General features: G+C 51.2%; 1 protein-coding gene across 3 annotated transcripts in view; it reads left to right on the top strand.

The window, feature by feature from the left end:
* Nucleotides 1-16,127, top strand: part of lamb2l (laminin, beta 2-like) — a 324,539-nt gene that overhangs the window by 294,302 nt on the left and 14,110 nt on the right. For all 3 annotated transcript variants that reach the window (XM_070895627.1, XM_070895626.1, XM_070895625.1), the window contains exons 30-32: nt 1,385-1,529; nt 7,980-8,187; nt 9,633-9,774. In XM_070895627.1, coding sequence (XP_070751728.1) covers nt 1,385-1,529; nt 7,980-8,187; nt 9,633-9,774 — 495 coding nt within the window. The remainder of the gene's footprint in view (nt 1-1,384; nt 1,530-7,979; nt 8,188-9,632; nt 9,775-16,127) is intronic.

Below are 16,127 nucleotides of genomic sequence, written 5' to 3'. Positions count from 1 at the left end.
GGGGAGAGAGAGCATAGGAAGATGGGGAGTGAAATGTTGAGGGGGAGAGGTGGAGTGGGGGAGTGGAACGGGGAGATGTGGAGCGGGGGAGGGGGATGGGGAGAGGTGAACGGGGGAGAGGTGGAACGGGGGGGGAGCGGGGGAGGGGGAGAGGTGGCGAGGGGGGAGGGGGGAGGGGGAGCAGGGGGAGGGTGAGAGGTGGCGAGGGGGAGAGGGGGAGCAGGGGAGGGGGAGAGGTGGCGAGGGGGGGAGGGGGAGAGGGGGAGCGGGGGATGGGGAGAGGTGGCGAGGGGAGAGGGGGAGAGGGGGAGGTGAAGCAGGGGAGGAGGGGAGCCGGTGGGGGGGGGGGTGGGGGGGGGAAGTTGGATCCTTCGGTTCAGTGATAGTGGGGAGGTTTGATTTTAACTTCCCGTATTGTTGTTAAAGAGGGTAGTATTGGCCTCCGAATAGGAGATAGGGGGACGGTGGGAACGGTCACATGGGCCTTGGGCCCCCGCCTGTTTCAGGTGCAAGGCCCCTTTAAATATGCAAATTGGGGTCCTACGATGTAGCAAAGGCTCCGGCGGCCAGTTTGGGATGGAGCCAATCGGGCCGCGGGCCGCGGGCCGCACTCTCTCCCATCAGCTTCAAGGGTGACTGTGGCAGAGGGGAAAATTGCTCCTTTTTATAGCCCCATTAGCACCTCTGGCGGGGCGGGGGGGCGCTACCAACTCTCGGGAAAACGCCCGGTGGTTTGCGGAGGCGCTGCCACTAGCATGGTAAGGGCCGCCATGGTGTGCTCGGTCTTGGGCCGCACGCTGCCCTGGGGCCCAGTGGAGGCTGTCAGAGGCCGTGCAGAGTACGCAGTGGCCCGCTACTTTGATCAATGGAGAGGGGCCGTTGAAACGCTTCAACGCTATACGGAGCATCCGTGTTGCGCTTCCCTCAACGCCCTGGTTACCGCCCCACAGGAAGTGGAGTGCGCGAGAGTGCTCTCCGTTTCCTTTGAGGGGCGGTAAGGGCGATTCCGCACCGGGGAAGAAGGTTTCCGCCCCAATTTCGCTCCCAGAGTCACTGCAAATGCACAGGGATTCCAGGAGGAGCAGAAGCGTGTTACTGGGCCGCTACCACTCCCGGGAATTCTCCTGGCGGGCGTGACTCCTAAACAAATTTGTTCGGTGGGGGGTGTGGGGCACTGACGATATTGGGGGGGTGGGGGAATCCGACGAGCGCTGTGTAGTTTCGCACCCCGCCCGCAACACATGGTATAAAAATGGCTGCCGGACGGGTTGGGGAGCCAACGCAATTCCCGCGGTCGAACGAATGGGAAGCTAGACAGGATTGCGGGGTGGTGTGTGCTCTGGCAAGGTGTGCTGACACACTGAAACGTTGCTGTGATCCCCAGATCGATGAGGTACAAGGCCAAGCGGACAGAGCAAAATCGCAGGCCGCGGAAACACTGAAGAAAGCGATTGAGGCAAACAAGCTCATCACCAGCTCGGTGGACGATCTCCGCAATTTCATCAAGGCAGTGAAGGACTTTCTCAATGGTGAGTTTAGCCACAACCATGTTTAACCAGATCCGGATACAGAGTAAAGCTCCCTCTACACTGTCTCATTAAACACTCGCAGGGAAGGTACAGCATGGGTTAAATACAGAGTAAAGCTCCCTCTACATTGTCCCATCAAACACTCCCAGGGCAGGTACAGCACGGGTTAGATACAGAGTAAAGCTCCCTCTACACTATCCCATCAAACACTCGCAGGGAAGGTACAGCACGGGTTAGATACAGAGTAAAGCTCCCTCTACACTGTCCCATTAAACACTCCCAGGGCAGGCACAGCACGGGTTAGATACAGAGTAAAGCTCCCTCTACACTGTCCCATCAAACACTCCCAGGGCAAGTACAACATGGGTTAGATACAGAGTAAAGCGGGCTCTATAGTCACCTGTTATCCTATAAACCCCCTTAAAATCGTGACTGAATCCTCTTTCAGAATGGATGCAAAAATGGAAAAAAGGCATTATTTCTTGTTGGTTTCTGACTTGACCTTGCCAGGAGAGGTTAAGGGGCGGAGCTAAATGGCTGCCAACCCAGAGAAACAATAATATGCATCTCTTTGACCTCAGTATGTCTGCCTGGCCTTAAAGGGGCAGAGCAGGTTAGCAGCGAAGCAGACTGTTTAACAACATCACACCCAGTCATGAGCAATGCCACAGGTCACCAGCCAATATAAATACACCATCATACACATGAACTGATTGGCTCAAAATATCACATTCATAACACAGCAAAAATCAGCACTGAATGGAGAGAAATTTAGAGAATCACAGCACAGAAGGAGGCCTTTCAGCCTGTTACACTCATAACAAAGGATGAAACTGAGATGCTGGGACGCCTTGGGACTCCAACAGGTGGGCCCTCTGGTGGTGGTGTGATACAGGTTGCCAAGGGTTAAATACATAACATCACTCCCTTGTAAAGTCAATTGTACACTTATTTACAGGGTGAGACGATCTGGGGCTTTTTGCTCCCTTGTCAATCATCTCGGTACAAATGCAGGTGTGGGTGAGTTGGTTAGTTCTTCACTGAGCTGCTGGGCAGCCGGGCTTGCTGGGCTGCTGGGGATGGTGAGTTCGGCTTCGTGGTCAACCATGATGTCGGTTGCCACTTATGTGTAAATTGGAGGGTCGAAATTGGTGGTGTCCTCTTCGGGTTGCTCATAGCTGTTAGTGAACTGCAATTTGGTCCAATTGCTTTCTGCAAGTTAGTCCTTTGGCCAATTTGACCTGAAACACCCTACTCCCTTCTTTGGCTATGACCGTGCCAGCAAGCCATTTGGGACCATGTCCATAATTGAGTACAAACACAGGATCATTGACCTCAATATCACGTGACAAATTTGCGCAATCATGGTATATACTTTGTTGACGCCGCCTGCCCTCGACGTGATCATGGAGATCAGGGTGGACAAGAGGGAGCCTTGCTTTGAGTGCCCTTTTCATGAGCTACTCGGCTGGGGAACCCTGGTGAGCGAGTGGGGTCTGGTGCGGTATCTGAGCAGAACTTGGGACAATCTGGTCGGCAGGGAGCCTTCCGACACGCATTTCAAGCTTTGCTTGATGGTCTGAACTTCCCGTTCTGCCTGGCCATTGGATGCAGGAATGGGGCAGATGTGACGTGCTTGATCCCATTGCGGGTCATGAATTCCTTGAATTCAGCACTGGTGAAACACGGCCCATTGTAGGATATCAGGCAGGCCGTGCATGGCATACATGGCTCGTAGACTTTCGATGGTGGCGGTGGATATGCTTACAGACATTGTTACACATTCAATCCATTTTGAATAAGCATCCACGACAAACAAGAACATTTTGCCTAGAAATGGGCCCACAAAGTCAATGTGGATCCGAGACCACGGTTTGGAGGGCCACGACCAAACTTAGCAGTGCCTCTCTGGGTGCATTGCTCAGCTGAGAGCAAGTGTTGCATTGGCGCATGCATGACTCTAAATCTAAGTCGATGCCGGGCCACCACACATGGGATCTGGCTATGGCTTTCATCATTACTATGCCTGGGTGGATGCTGTGTAGGTCACGGATGAACGTTTCTCTGCCTTTCTTGGGCAAGACCACGTGATTACCCCACAAAAGACAGTCCACCTGTAGGGACATTTCGTCTTTGTGCCTGTGGAACGGCTTAATCTCTTCCTGCATCTCCGCTGGGACGCTGGACCAGCTCCCACGGAGGACAAGTTTTTTTACCAGGGACAGTAGAGGATCCTGGCTGGTCCAGGTCCTGATCTGGCAGGCCATAACGGGTGACTTTTTGTTTTCGAATGCATCCATCACCAAGAGCAAGTCTGCAAGCTGTGCAATTTCCACCTCGGTGGTGGGCAATGGTAGCCGACTGAGAGCATCAGTGCAGTTTTCTGTGCCCGGTCTGTGGCGGATTACATAGTTGTATGCCGACAGCGTGAGGGCCCATCTTTGGATGCGGGCAGAGGCATTGGTTTTAATCCCTTTGCTCTCTGAGAATAGCGATATGAGCAGTTTATGGTCAGCTTCAAGCTCAAACTTGAGACCAAACAAATACTGGTGCATTTTTTTCAGCCCGTAAACGTACGCCAGAGCTTCTTTTTCAATCATGCTGTAGGTCCTTTCAGCCTTGGACAGACTCCTGGACGCGTAAGCGACCGGTTGCAAAATCCCCGATTCGTTAGCCTGTTGTTACACACACCCGACCCCATATGACAACGCATCGCAAGCTAGCACTAATCGTTTACATTAATCGTTATACAGAACAAGCAGTTTGTTTGATCATAACAGATTTCTGGCTTTCTCAATTTCTTGTGAATTCCCCCATACCCAGTCGCCTCCCTTGCGCATGTAGAGGTTCTAGCAAGGTGCCGAAATAGTTGAGGAGTCCCTGGAACAACCGCAGCTGCATCACGTTCTGTGGTCTCAGCGCGTTCTTGATGGCCTCCGTCTTGGTGTCGGTGGGTCTGATGCCGTCTGCTGCGATTCTTCTTCCCAAGAACTCGACCTCTGGCACCAGGAAAACACACTTCGAGCGTTTCAACCTGAGTCCCACACGATCTAGCCGACTAAGAACCTCTTCCAGATTCTTCAAGTGTTCAATGGTGTCCTGACCTGTGACCAGTATGTTGTCCTGGAAAACCACGGTGCGAGGAACCGACTTTAGCAGGCTCTCCATGTTCCGTTGGAAAATTGCCGCAGCCAACCGAATCTCGAACGGGCATCTGTTATAGATGAACAGACCTTTGTGAATGTTGATGCAGATGAGGCCTTTCGAAGATTCCTCCAGCTCCTGCGTCATGTAGGCCGAGGTCAGGTCCAACTTGGTAAACGTCTTTCCTCCAGCCAGGGTCGCAAATAGGTCATTTGCTTTGGGTAGCGGGTACTGGTCCTGTAGCGGAAAACGGTTAATCGTTACTTTATAGTCCCAACAAATTCTGACCGTGCCGTCACCTTTGAGTACGGGACAATCGGACTGGCCCACTCGTTGAATTCCACCGAGCACGATGATGCCTTCTCGTGTCCAGCTCAATATCCACTTTCTCTCGCATCATATACGGTGCCGTCCGTGCCTTGTGATGGATGGGTCATGTACCGGGAACCAAATGGATCTGCACTTTCGCCCCCGATAAACTTCCAATGTCTGGCTCGAACAACGATGGAAATCTGCTCAGAACCTGGGTACATGAGGCGTCGTCGACAGACGAAAGCGCTCGGATGTCGTCCCAGTTCCAGTGGATTTTTCCCAGCCAGCTTCTGCCGAACAGTGTGGGGCCATCCCCTGGCACAATCCACAGTGGGAGTTCGTGCACTGCTCCATCATAGGAGATTTTGACCTCTGCACTGCCAATTACAGAGATCAGTTCTATGGTGTAAGTTCTTAGCTTGGTGTGAATGGGGCTGAGCTTGGGCCTGTGTGCCTTGTTGCACCACAGCCTGTCAAAGGCCTTTTTGATCATTATGGACTGACTCACACTCGTGTCCAGTATCATGGATACTGGAATTCCGTTCAGTTCAACTTTTAACATTATTGGTGGACATTTCGTGGTGAAGGTGTGTACACTGTACACTTCTGCCTCCTCGGTTCGAGTCTCAAGTTCAGCCTGATCCACCATGGATCGATCTTCCTCTGCAACGTGGTAGTTTGCAGGGTTTGCAGCTCGTCTGCACATTCGCTGGAGGTGTCCCATTGTTCTGCAGCCGTTGCACGCATAGTGCTTGAAGCGGCATTGATGGCCCGATGGTCACCTCTACAACGCCAGCAAGGTGTTAACTGCCTCGCAATAACGATTGATGGCGGACTCTGGGTCATCTGACTGAGGTCGCGCAGCAGCCATGTATATTCCTGCTCGAAAACAACATTACTTTGTGCACAGTACTGGCCAAAACCTCTTTATGCTGCGAAATTTGTTTGCTTGGTTATTGCTGGTGGACATAAATGCCTGGGCTATCATTATGGCTTTGCTCAGATTCAGTGTTTCAACAGTCAATAGTTTGCGAAGGATTACCTCATGGTCAATGCCAAGCACAAAAAAGTCTCTTAGCATTTGTTCAAGGAATCCGTCAAATTCGCAATGTCCTGCAAGGCGCCTTCGGCGACGTAGCTCGCCATTTCCTGTCCCTCCGACCGGTAACACGTGTAGAACCGATACCTCGCCATCAAAACACTTTCCTTAGGATTTAGGTGCTCCCGGACCAGCGTACACAATTCTTCATAGGATTTGGTTGTTGGTTTTACCGGAGCTAAAAGATTCTTCATGAGGCCATAGGTTGTTGCCCCAGACGGTAAGGAGGATCGCCCTTTGTTTGGCAGCGTTCTCGTCCCCTTCCAGCTTGTTGGCCACGAAGTATTGGTCGAGTCTCTCCATGAAGGCCTCCCAATCGTCCTCTTCTGAGAACTACTCCAGGATACCAACTGTTCTTTGCATTTTTGCGCGGTTGTTCGTTATCTCGTTGCCAATTGTTACGCTCATATTAAAGGATGAAACTGAGTACCGTGAGCAATGAGTAAGTGTGATCTTAGCTCCTTTAATTAGACTCCAGAGTGCAGGTACCTCGTGAGTGGCCTGCTTATATACAGTGCTCCTAAGGAATGCTGGGATCCCTTGGGACTCCAACAGGTAGGCCCTCTGGTGGTGGTGTGATACCGGTTGCCAAGGGTTAAGTACATAACACAGCCCATCATGCCTATGCCGGCTCTGTGAAAGAGCGATCCAATTAGTCCCCCCCCCACCACCACACTGCTCTTTCCCCACAGTCCTGCACATGTTTCCCCTTCAAGTGTTTATCCAATTCTCTTTTGAAAGTTATTATTGAATCTGCTTCCACGTCCTTTCAAGCAGCGCGTTCCAGATCACAACAACTCGCTGCGTAAAAACATTCTCCTCATCTCCCCCTCTGGTTCTTTTGCCAATCACTTTAAATCTGCGCCCTCTGGTTACCAACCCTCCTGCCACTGGAAACAGTTTCTTCTTATTGGCTCCATCAAAACCATTCATGATTTTGAACACCTCTATTAAATCTCTCCTTAACCTTCTCTGCTCTGAGGAGAACAACCCCAGCTTCTCTAGTCTCTCCATATAACTGAAGTCCCTCATCCCTGGGACCATTCTCATAAATCACCTCCGCACCCTCTCCAAGGCCTTGACATCCTTCCTAAAGTGTGGTGCCCAGAATTAGACACAGCTGGGGCCTAACCAGTGAATTAGAAAGGTTTAGCATAACTTCCTTGCTTTTGTACTCTATGCCTCTCTTTATAAAGCTCAGGATCCCGTATGCCTTTTCAACAGCTAATCTCATTGAAACATACAAAATTCTTACAGGGCTTGATAGGCTGAAAGTAGGGAGGATGTTTCCCCTGGCTGGGGAGTCTAGAACCAGGGGTCACAGTCTCAGAATAAGGGATCGGCCATTTAGGACTGAGATGAGGAGAAACTTCTTCACTCAGAGGGCGGTGAATCTTTGAAATTCTCTACCCCAGAGGGCTGTGGAGGTTCAGTCACCGAGTATATTCACGACAGAGATCGATAGATTTTTAGATATTAAGGGATATGGGGACAGTGTCGGAAAGGGAAGTTGAGGTAGAAGATCAGTCATGATCTCATTGAATGGTGGAGCAGGCTCGAGGGGCCGAATGGCCGACTCCTGCTCCTAATTCTTATGTTATGTTAATATAATAGAAAGACAGTCACTTCCTGTTAGTTTCTTTTGACCTTGATATCCTGACTCCTCCCCAAGGCGAGGAAACGTACATTTACAAGCAACTGCCAACCTAGAGACAAACTTCGCTCAGCAACAGCAATTAGCTTTCGGGTGACCTGCAGAGGTCCCTATTGACCTCGATTTACGGCCTGCGCATTGTATTGAATCTATCTGACTGCGATGAGCAATGCCACTTGACTGCTGCTTTAGAAGGTGTGCCCTGTGGCCCGTCCCTGACTGAGTGTTGATTGTGTTGCAGAGGAAGGTGCGGACCCCGGAAGCATTGAGCTGGTGGCCAACATGGTCCTGAACATTTCCTTCCCCATCAGCACCCTGGATATTCGGAAGATCGTGCAGGAAATTAAAGACACCATCGGGCGCGTCAAGGACGTCGACACAATTCTCAACGACACCTCGCGGAATCTCCAGCTTGCTCGGAAACTGGCGAAACATGCGGAGAAAGTCAAGTCAGTGTTTGTGGAGAGGGGGCGGGGAGAGTTGTGGGGAAAGGGAGAGGAGGAGACGAGAGGAGGAGGAGGAGGAGATGAGAGATGGGGAGAGGGGAAGCGAGGGAATGGAAGAGGGGAGAGGAGGCAACAAGAGATGGTGGAAGAAGATGGGGAGAGGGAGAGGAGGAGAGAGAGAGAGAGAGAGGAGGGGGAGAGTGGTGGGGGAAGGAGAGATGGACAGGGCCAGACAGGAGGGGATAGAGAGGGGGAAGGGGAAAGAGGAGAGGAGAGGAAGGGAAGAGAGGGTGAGAGAAGAGGAGAGGGGAGAGAGGAGAGGAGAGGACGTGGGATTGAGGATAAGGAAGAGGTAGGAAGGATTATAGATGAAGGAAATCAGCCCAGGTTCCTGCTCCTGATCACTGCCCAGTGACCCCTGGGTTAGAGAGACGGGAAATCAGCCCGGGTTCCTGCACCTGATCACTGCCCAGTGATCCCTGGGTTAGAGAGAGGGGAAATCAGCCAGGGTTCCTGCTCCTGATCACTGCCCAGTGACCCCTGGGTTAGAGAGAGGGGAAATCAGCCAGGGTTCCTGCTCCTGATCACTGCCCAGTGACCCCTGGGTTAGAGAGAGGGGGAAATCAGCCAGGGTTCCTACTCCTGATCACTGCCCAGTGACCCCTGGGTTAGAGAGAGGGGGGAAATCAGCCAGGGTTCCTGCTCCTAATCACTGCCCAGTGATCCCTGGGTTAGAGAGAGGGGGGAATCAGCCAGGGTTCCTGCTCCTGATCACTGCCCAGTGACCCCTGGGTTAGAGAGAGGGGAAATCAGCAGGGTTCCTGCACCTGATCACTGCCCAGTGACCCCTGGGTTAGAGAGAGAGGGGGGAATCAGCCAAGGTTCCTGCTCCTGATCACTGCCCCGTGACCCCTGGGTTATAGAGAGAGGGGGAAATCAGCCAAGGTTCCTGCTCCTGATCACTGCCCAGTGACCCCTGGGTTAGTGAGAGGGGGAATCAGCCAAGGTTCCTGCTCCTGATCACTGCCCACTGACCCCTGGGTTAGAAAGGGTGGGGAATCAGCCAAGGTTCCTGCTCCTGATCACTGCCCAGTGACCCCTGGGTTAGAGAGAGGGGGGAAATCAGCCAGGGTTCCTGCTCCTGATCACTGCCCAGTGATCCCTGGGTTAGAGAGAGAGGGGGGAATCAGCCAGGGTTCCTACTCCTGATCTCTGCCCAGTGACCCCGGGTTAGAGAGAGAGAGGGGAAATCAGCCAGGGTTCCTGCTCCTGATCACTGCCCAGTGACCCTGGGTTAGAGAGAGGGGGGAATCAGCTAACCATCGCCCCGATCATAGCGCCATTCATTCCCTGCACTTGGGGCTGTGCACATCTCTGGAGCGAGTGGAGATTCGGGGGATTTGTGTTTTTCCCACAGTATCTAATTGCATACTTCTTGTGTTTTGCAGGAATAGGGCCATCAAGGTGAAAGACGATGTAATGGAGGCAAAGTTCAGTGTCGAGGCCGTAAAATCCAAGCTGATGTTAGCTGAGAAATCGCTGGAAATCGCCAAGAATAGCACTTCCGATGCTGATGATTCCATCAGTAAGGTATCTGCACTTGTGATCCGGGGGAGTGGGCAGTGTGGTACTTCTGTTACTGGACTAATAATCCAGGGAATATGAATTCCAATCCCACCACAGGGACTTTGAGAATATGAATCTGGAAATAAAAAGCTGGTGTCGTTAAAAGTGACCATGAAGTTGGTGGATTGTCGTAAAAACCCAACTGGTTCACTGATGCCCTCTAGGGAAGAAAACCTACCGTCCTTACCCGCTCTGGGCCTATAGGTGACTCCAGTCTCACACATACATGGGTCCGAATGGGCTGGGTGAGCCACTCAGATGCATCAAAGCAGGGTAACCAGGGATGGGCAATAAATGCCGGCCTTGCCAATGATGTCTGCAGCCCGAGAATGAATAAAAGTAAAATTAACAATGAGGAGCTCGAGGGTTTAACTGGTAGACCATGAGTTATAGATAGAAGTTACAGCATGGAAATAGTCCCAGGGGTTGTGGTTGGGGCAGAAACTAGGTCAACATTCAAGCTCGGATTGGAGAAGGGAATGAGGGGAAAGGGGCTGAAGGGAGGCGGGTAAATGTGATAGAATTATTTGGTTCTGTAGAGGGTGTAGACTGACTCGGACAGGATGGGCCGAATGACCTGTCTCCGTGTTGGAACTTCCATGTTTATCTTCCGAATTATTGTTGAACAACCTCCCCAATTTGTTTTAGTTATTCCTTCTTCTGTTGCTGGCTCCTGGTCATTTCCCAAGGTATTTCTGGCTCTCTGATCATGGTAAACGTTGTGGTTCCATGCTCACTGTTCCTCGGGGTGCTATGACCTCCATATCCTGTACATTTCCCGGATCGGAGATGAACGTTGGTTGCTGCTTGAGGTTTTTATGACGTACTGGGTCAAGAAGCAATCATTCTCTACATCGACCAACTCTGCCTCTAAACCACTAGGAATTAAATATTGGGAAGACTGAAGCCATTGTCTTCGGTCCCCATCACAAACTCCTTTCCTGAGCCACCAACTCCTTTTCTCTCCCTGGCCACTGTCTCTGGCTGACCCACATTGTTTGCAACCTTGACATTCTAATTGACTGAGCTGAGCTTTCGACCACATATCCGCGTCATCACCAAGACCACTTACTTCCACCTCCGTAATGTCACCCATCTCCGCCCAGCCTCACCCCAACTGTTATATATGTATACTTGTATTTACTCTGTATAGCCACCAGAGGGCTCATCCCCTGGAGTACCAAGGGATCCCATAATCCCTTGGGAGCACAGGTATACAAAGAGGCTTCACAGGTTGGAGAGGCACTCTGGAGACCTGCAATAAAAGACTAAGATCACATTTTACTTTGAGCTCACAGTATTCAGTCTGACTCTTTCTCCACACACTACAACTGGCGACGAGATACAGATAGCGAACACAAAGATGCAGAGAACAGTGGGCATTCTGGAGAAATTTTCGAGGGAGATGATTGGGAAACTTTTGTGGAGTGACTCAACCAATATTTCGTGGCCAACGAGCTAGATGGGGAAGAGAGCGCTGCCAAACGTAGAGCGATCCTCCTCACCGTCTGTGGGGCACCAACGTATGGCCTCATGAAGAATCTACTCACTCCAGCGAAACCCACAGAGAAATCGTACGATGATTTGTGCACATTGGTCCGAGAGCATTTGATCGCGAAGGAAAGCGTCCTGATGGTGAGGTATTGGTTCTACACCTACAAAAGGTCTGAAGGCCAGGAAGTGGCAAGTTATGTCGCCGAGCTGAGACGCCTTGCAGGACATTGCAATTTTGAAGGACATTTGGAGTACATGCTCAGAGACTTTTTCGTATTGGCCATAAAACCATACTTCGCAAGCTTTTGACTGTAGAGACCCCAACCTTGAGTAAGGCCATAGCGACAGCCCAGGCATTCATTGCCACCAGTGACAATACGAAGCAAATCTCTCAGCACACAAGTGCTGCTACAAGTACTGTGAACAAAGTGATGTTGTTGTCGAATCGTAACGTACAGGGCAGGTCACTCATACCTGTAGCGAGACGTCCGCAGATGTCTCAGAGTCCACCATCAAGAGCGATGAATGCTAGGCCATTAACAGATTGCTGGCGCTGCTGGGCATGACCATCATTTCCATTCATGCGATTCAAAGGATACGTTTGCAAGGGCTGTGGAACAATGGGACACCTCCAACGAGTGTGCAGGCAAGCTGCTAAGCCTGTTAAATCTGTAAACCACCACATTGCAGAGGAGGACAGGTCCACGGAGGATCACTACGAACCAGAGCCTCAGATAGAGGAGGCAGAGGTAAATGGGGTGCACACATTCACCACGAATTGTCCTCCGATAATGCTGAATGTTGAACTAAATGGACTCCCGGTGTCAATGGAGCAGAACACGGGCGCAAGCCAGTCCATCATGGGCAAAAAGACTTTAGAAAGGTTGTGGTGCAACAAGGCCTCAAGGCCAATCTTAACTCCAATTCGCACAAGACTAAGAACTTACACTAAAGAGCTGATTCCTATAATTGGCAGTGCTATCATAAAGGTCTCCTACGATGGAGCGGTGCACAAACTACCACTCTGGGTGGTATCGGGCGATGGTCCCATGCTGCTTGGCAGGAGCTGACTGGGAAAGATACACTGGAACTGGGACGACGTCCGAGCGCTATCGCCCGCTGATGACATATCGTGTAACCAGGTCTTAAACAAATTTCCTTCGCTGTTCGAACCAGGCATCGGGAAATTCCAAGGAGCAAAAGTGCAGAACCACCTAACTCCAAGGGAGCGACCCATCCACCACAAGGCGAAAGCAGTACAGTACATGATGAGAGAAAGGGTAGAGATCGAGCTAGACCGGCTGCAACGAGAGGACATCATTTCACCAATCAAGTTCAGCGAGTGGGCCGGTCCTATTGTCCCAGTCCTCAAGGGAGACGGCACCATCAGAATCTGTGGCGATTACAAAGTAACTATCAATCGTTTCTCCCTGCAGGACCAATACCTATTACCAAAAGCCGACGACCTCTTTGCAACACTGGCGGGAGGAAAGACGTTCACAAAGCTGGATCTGACTTCAGCCTACATGACGCTGGAACTGGAGGAATCATCGAAGGCCCTCACCTTCATTAACACGCACAAAGGTCTTTTTGTTTGTAACAGGTGGAGGCGATATTCCAGAGAAACATGGAAAGTTTACTGAAGTCGGTCCCGCACGCCGTGGTCTTCCAGGACAACATCTTGGTCACAGGTCGGAACACAGCCGAGCATTTGAAGAACCTGGAGGAGGTTCTTAGTCGACTCAACCGCGTGGGGCTCAGGTTAAAACGCTCGAAGTGCGTTTTCCTGCCGCCTGAAGTGGATTTCCTAGGAAGGAGGATTGCGGCGGACTGCATCAGGCCCACCAACGCGAAGACGGAGGCAATCGAGAACGCACCGAGGCCACAGAACGTAACGGAGCTGCGGTCGTTTCTGGGACTCTTGAACTACTTTGATAACTTCTTACCGGGTCTCAGCACACTGTTAGAACCACTGCATGTCTTACTACGAAAAAGAGGCGAATAGGTTTGGGGCAAAAGCCAAGAAAATGCCTTTGTAAAAGCGAGAAAATTGTTATGCTTAAACAAATTGCTTGTGTTGTACTATCCATGTAAGCGTTTGGTACTAGCATGTGATGCATCATCATATGGCGTCGGGTGTGTATTGCAACAAGTCAATGATTTCAGGAAACTGCAACCGGTTTGCTATCCATCCAGGAGTCTGTCCAAAGCTGAGAGAGCCTACAGCATGATTGAAAAAGAAGCAATAGCGTGTGTCTATGGGGTAAAGAAAATGTATCAATACCTGTTTGGGCTAAAATTCGAATTGGCCACTTATATCCCTGTTTTCTGAGAGTAAAGGGATAAATACCAGCGCATCGGCCCGCATCCAGAGATGGGCGCTCACGTTGTCCGCATACAATTATGCCACCCGCCACAGGCCAGGCACAGAAAACTGCGCCGATGCTCTCAGCAGGCTGCCATTGCTCACCACGGGGGTGGAAATGGTGCAGCCCACAGATCTAACCATGGTTATGGAAGCATTTGAGAGTGAGCAATCACCCGTCACTGCCCGGCAGATCAAAACCTGGACAAGCCAGGACCCCTTATCTCTAGTCAAAAGCTGTGTGCTTCACGGAAGCTGGTCCAGTGTCCCAGTGGAAATGCAGGAAAAGATAAAGCCGTTCCAGCGGCACATAGATGAAATGTCTATACAGGCAGACTGTCTACTGTGGAGCAATCGAGTAGTGGTCCCCAAGAAGGGCAGAGACACCTTCATCAATGACCTCCACAGTACCCACCCAGGCATCGTAATGATGTAATACATGCTCGCAGTTAAGCAATGTACCCAGGGAGGCGCCGCTAAGTTTATGGTCTTGGCCCTCCAAACCGTGGTCTAGGGTACACGCCGACTATGCAGGCCCGTTCTTGGGTAAAATGTTCCTTGTGGTTGTAGACGCGTACTCCAAGTGGATTGAACATGAGATAATGTCGGCTAGCACGTCCACTGCCACCACTGAAAGCCTGCGGACCATGTTTGCCACATACGGCTTACCCGATGTCCTGGTGAGCGACAACGGGCCATGTTTCACCAGAGCTGAGTTCAAAGAATTCATGACCCGTAACGGGATCAAACATGTCACGTCTGCCCCGTTCAAACCAGCGTCCAACGGTCAGGCAGAGAGAGCAGTGCAAACCATCAAGCAAGGCTGGAAGAGGGTAACTGAAGGCTCACTGCAGACTCGTCTATCCCGAGTCCTGCTTAGCTACCGCATGAGACCCCACTCACTCACTGGGATCCCACCTGCTAAACTGCTCATGAAAAGAGTATTAAGACCAGGCTCTTGTTAGTTCACCCTCATCTACATGAACAGGTAGAGAGCAGACGGCTTCAACAAAGTGCATACCATGATAGCGCAAATTTGTCACGCGAGATTGAAATCAATGATCCTGTATTTGTTTTAAATTATGGACAAGGTCCCAAGTGGCTTCCCGCCACTGTCGTGGCTAAAGAGGGGAGCAGGGTGTTTCGGGTCAAACTTTCAAATGGACTCATTCACCAGAAACACTTGGACCAAATCAAACTCAGATTCATGGACTATCCTGAGCAACCCACCTTGGGCCCTACCTTTTTTTGATCCCCAACATACACACCAGTGGCAACCGACACCACGGTTGACCACAAAGCAGAACCCAACATCCACAGCAGCCCTGCAGGGCCCAACACACCAGGCAGCCCAGCAAGACCAGCTGCACAGCAGCCCAGCGAGGGCCCAACAAATGATTCAACAACACCAGCTTTCACACCGAGATGATCAATCAGGGCAAGAAGGGCCCCAGATTGACTCACATTGTAAATAGTTACACTATTGACTTTGGCGGGGGGGGGCGGAGTGTTGTTATATATTTACTCTGTACAGCCACCAGAGGGCTTATCCCCTGGAGTCCCAAGGGATCCCATAATCCCTTGGGAGCACAGGTATATAAAGAAGCTTCACGTTGGAAAGGCACTCTGGAGACCTGCAATAAAAGACTACGGTCACACTTTACTTTGAGCTCACAGTGGTCAGTCTGACTCTTTCTCCATACACGACACCAACCACTGCTGAAACCCTCATCCATGCCTTTGTTACCTTTAGACTCGAGTCTGCCAAAACTCTCCTGGTCGGCCTCCCATCTTCCACCCTTCGTAAACCTCAGCTCATCCTAAACTCTGCTCTCCTTGTGTTCAAATCCCTCCTGTTATGTAATGATGTGTGTATTGTCCCAGTACCTTAAATGTAATGTAAGTACTATGCCACACCACTGTGGTGGGAAACCCTGGTAGTGCCTGTAACAAGGACTATACAAAGGTGACCACCACACCTGGGAGGCACTCTGGAGCTGAACAATAAAGGACGAAGGTCACAGCAGACCGTGTGGAGTCAGTGATTTGTGTGCTACATACACCACATTGGCGACGAGGATGGGATGATCCACTGTTCAGCGAGGAGCAGGTAGAAGAAGATGAGGTGCTTGGACTGTACACGTATACTGACGATTCGCCCCCAGTGATAAGGGAAGTAAGAATCAACAGAGTCCCTGTGAGTATGGAAGTGGACACGGGCTCGGGTCCGTCGTTGATGAGTCGGAGAACTTTTGATAAACTGTGGATTAACCCAGCTGCACGACCCAAGCTGGTCCCGGTCACGGTGAAGCTGCGTACCTACACCAGGGAACTGATACCTGTTCTTGGCAGAGCGATGGTGCAGGTATCCCACCGGGACGAGACGCACGCTTTACCTCTCTGGGTCATTGCAGGCGATGGGCCGACACTCCTTGGCCGGAGGTGGATGGGGACGGTC

This window comes from Pristiophorus japonicus, chromosome 12 (genome assembly GCF_044704955.1).
Source record: "Pristiophorus japonicus isolate sPriJap1 chromosome 12, sPriJap1.hap1, whole genome shotgun sequence".
NCBI lineage: Eukaryota > Metazoa > Chordata > Chondrichthyes > Pristiophoridae > Pristiophorus > Pristiophorus japonicus.
This window is presented reverse-complemented; position numbering and strand designations above follow the sequence as displayed.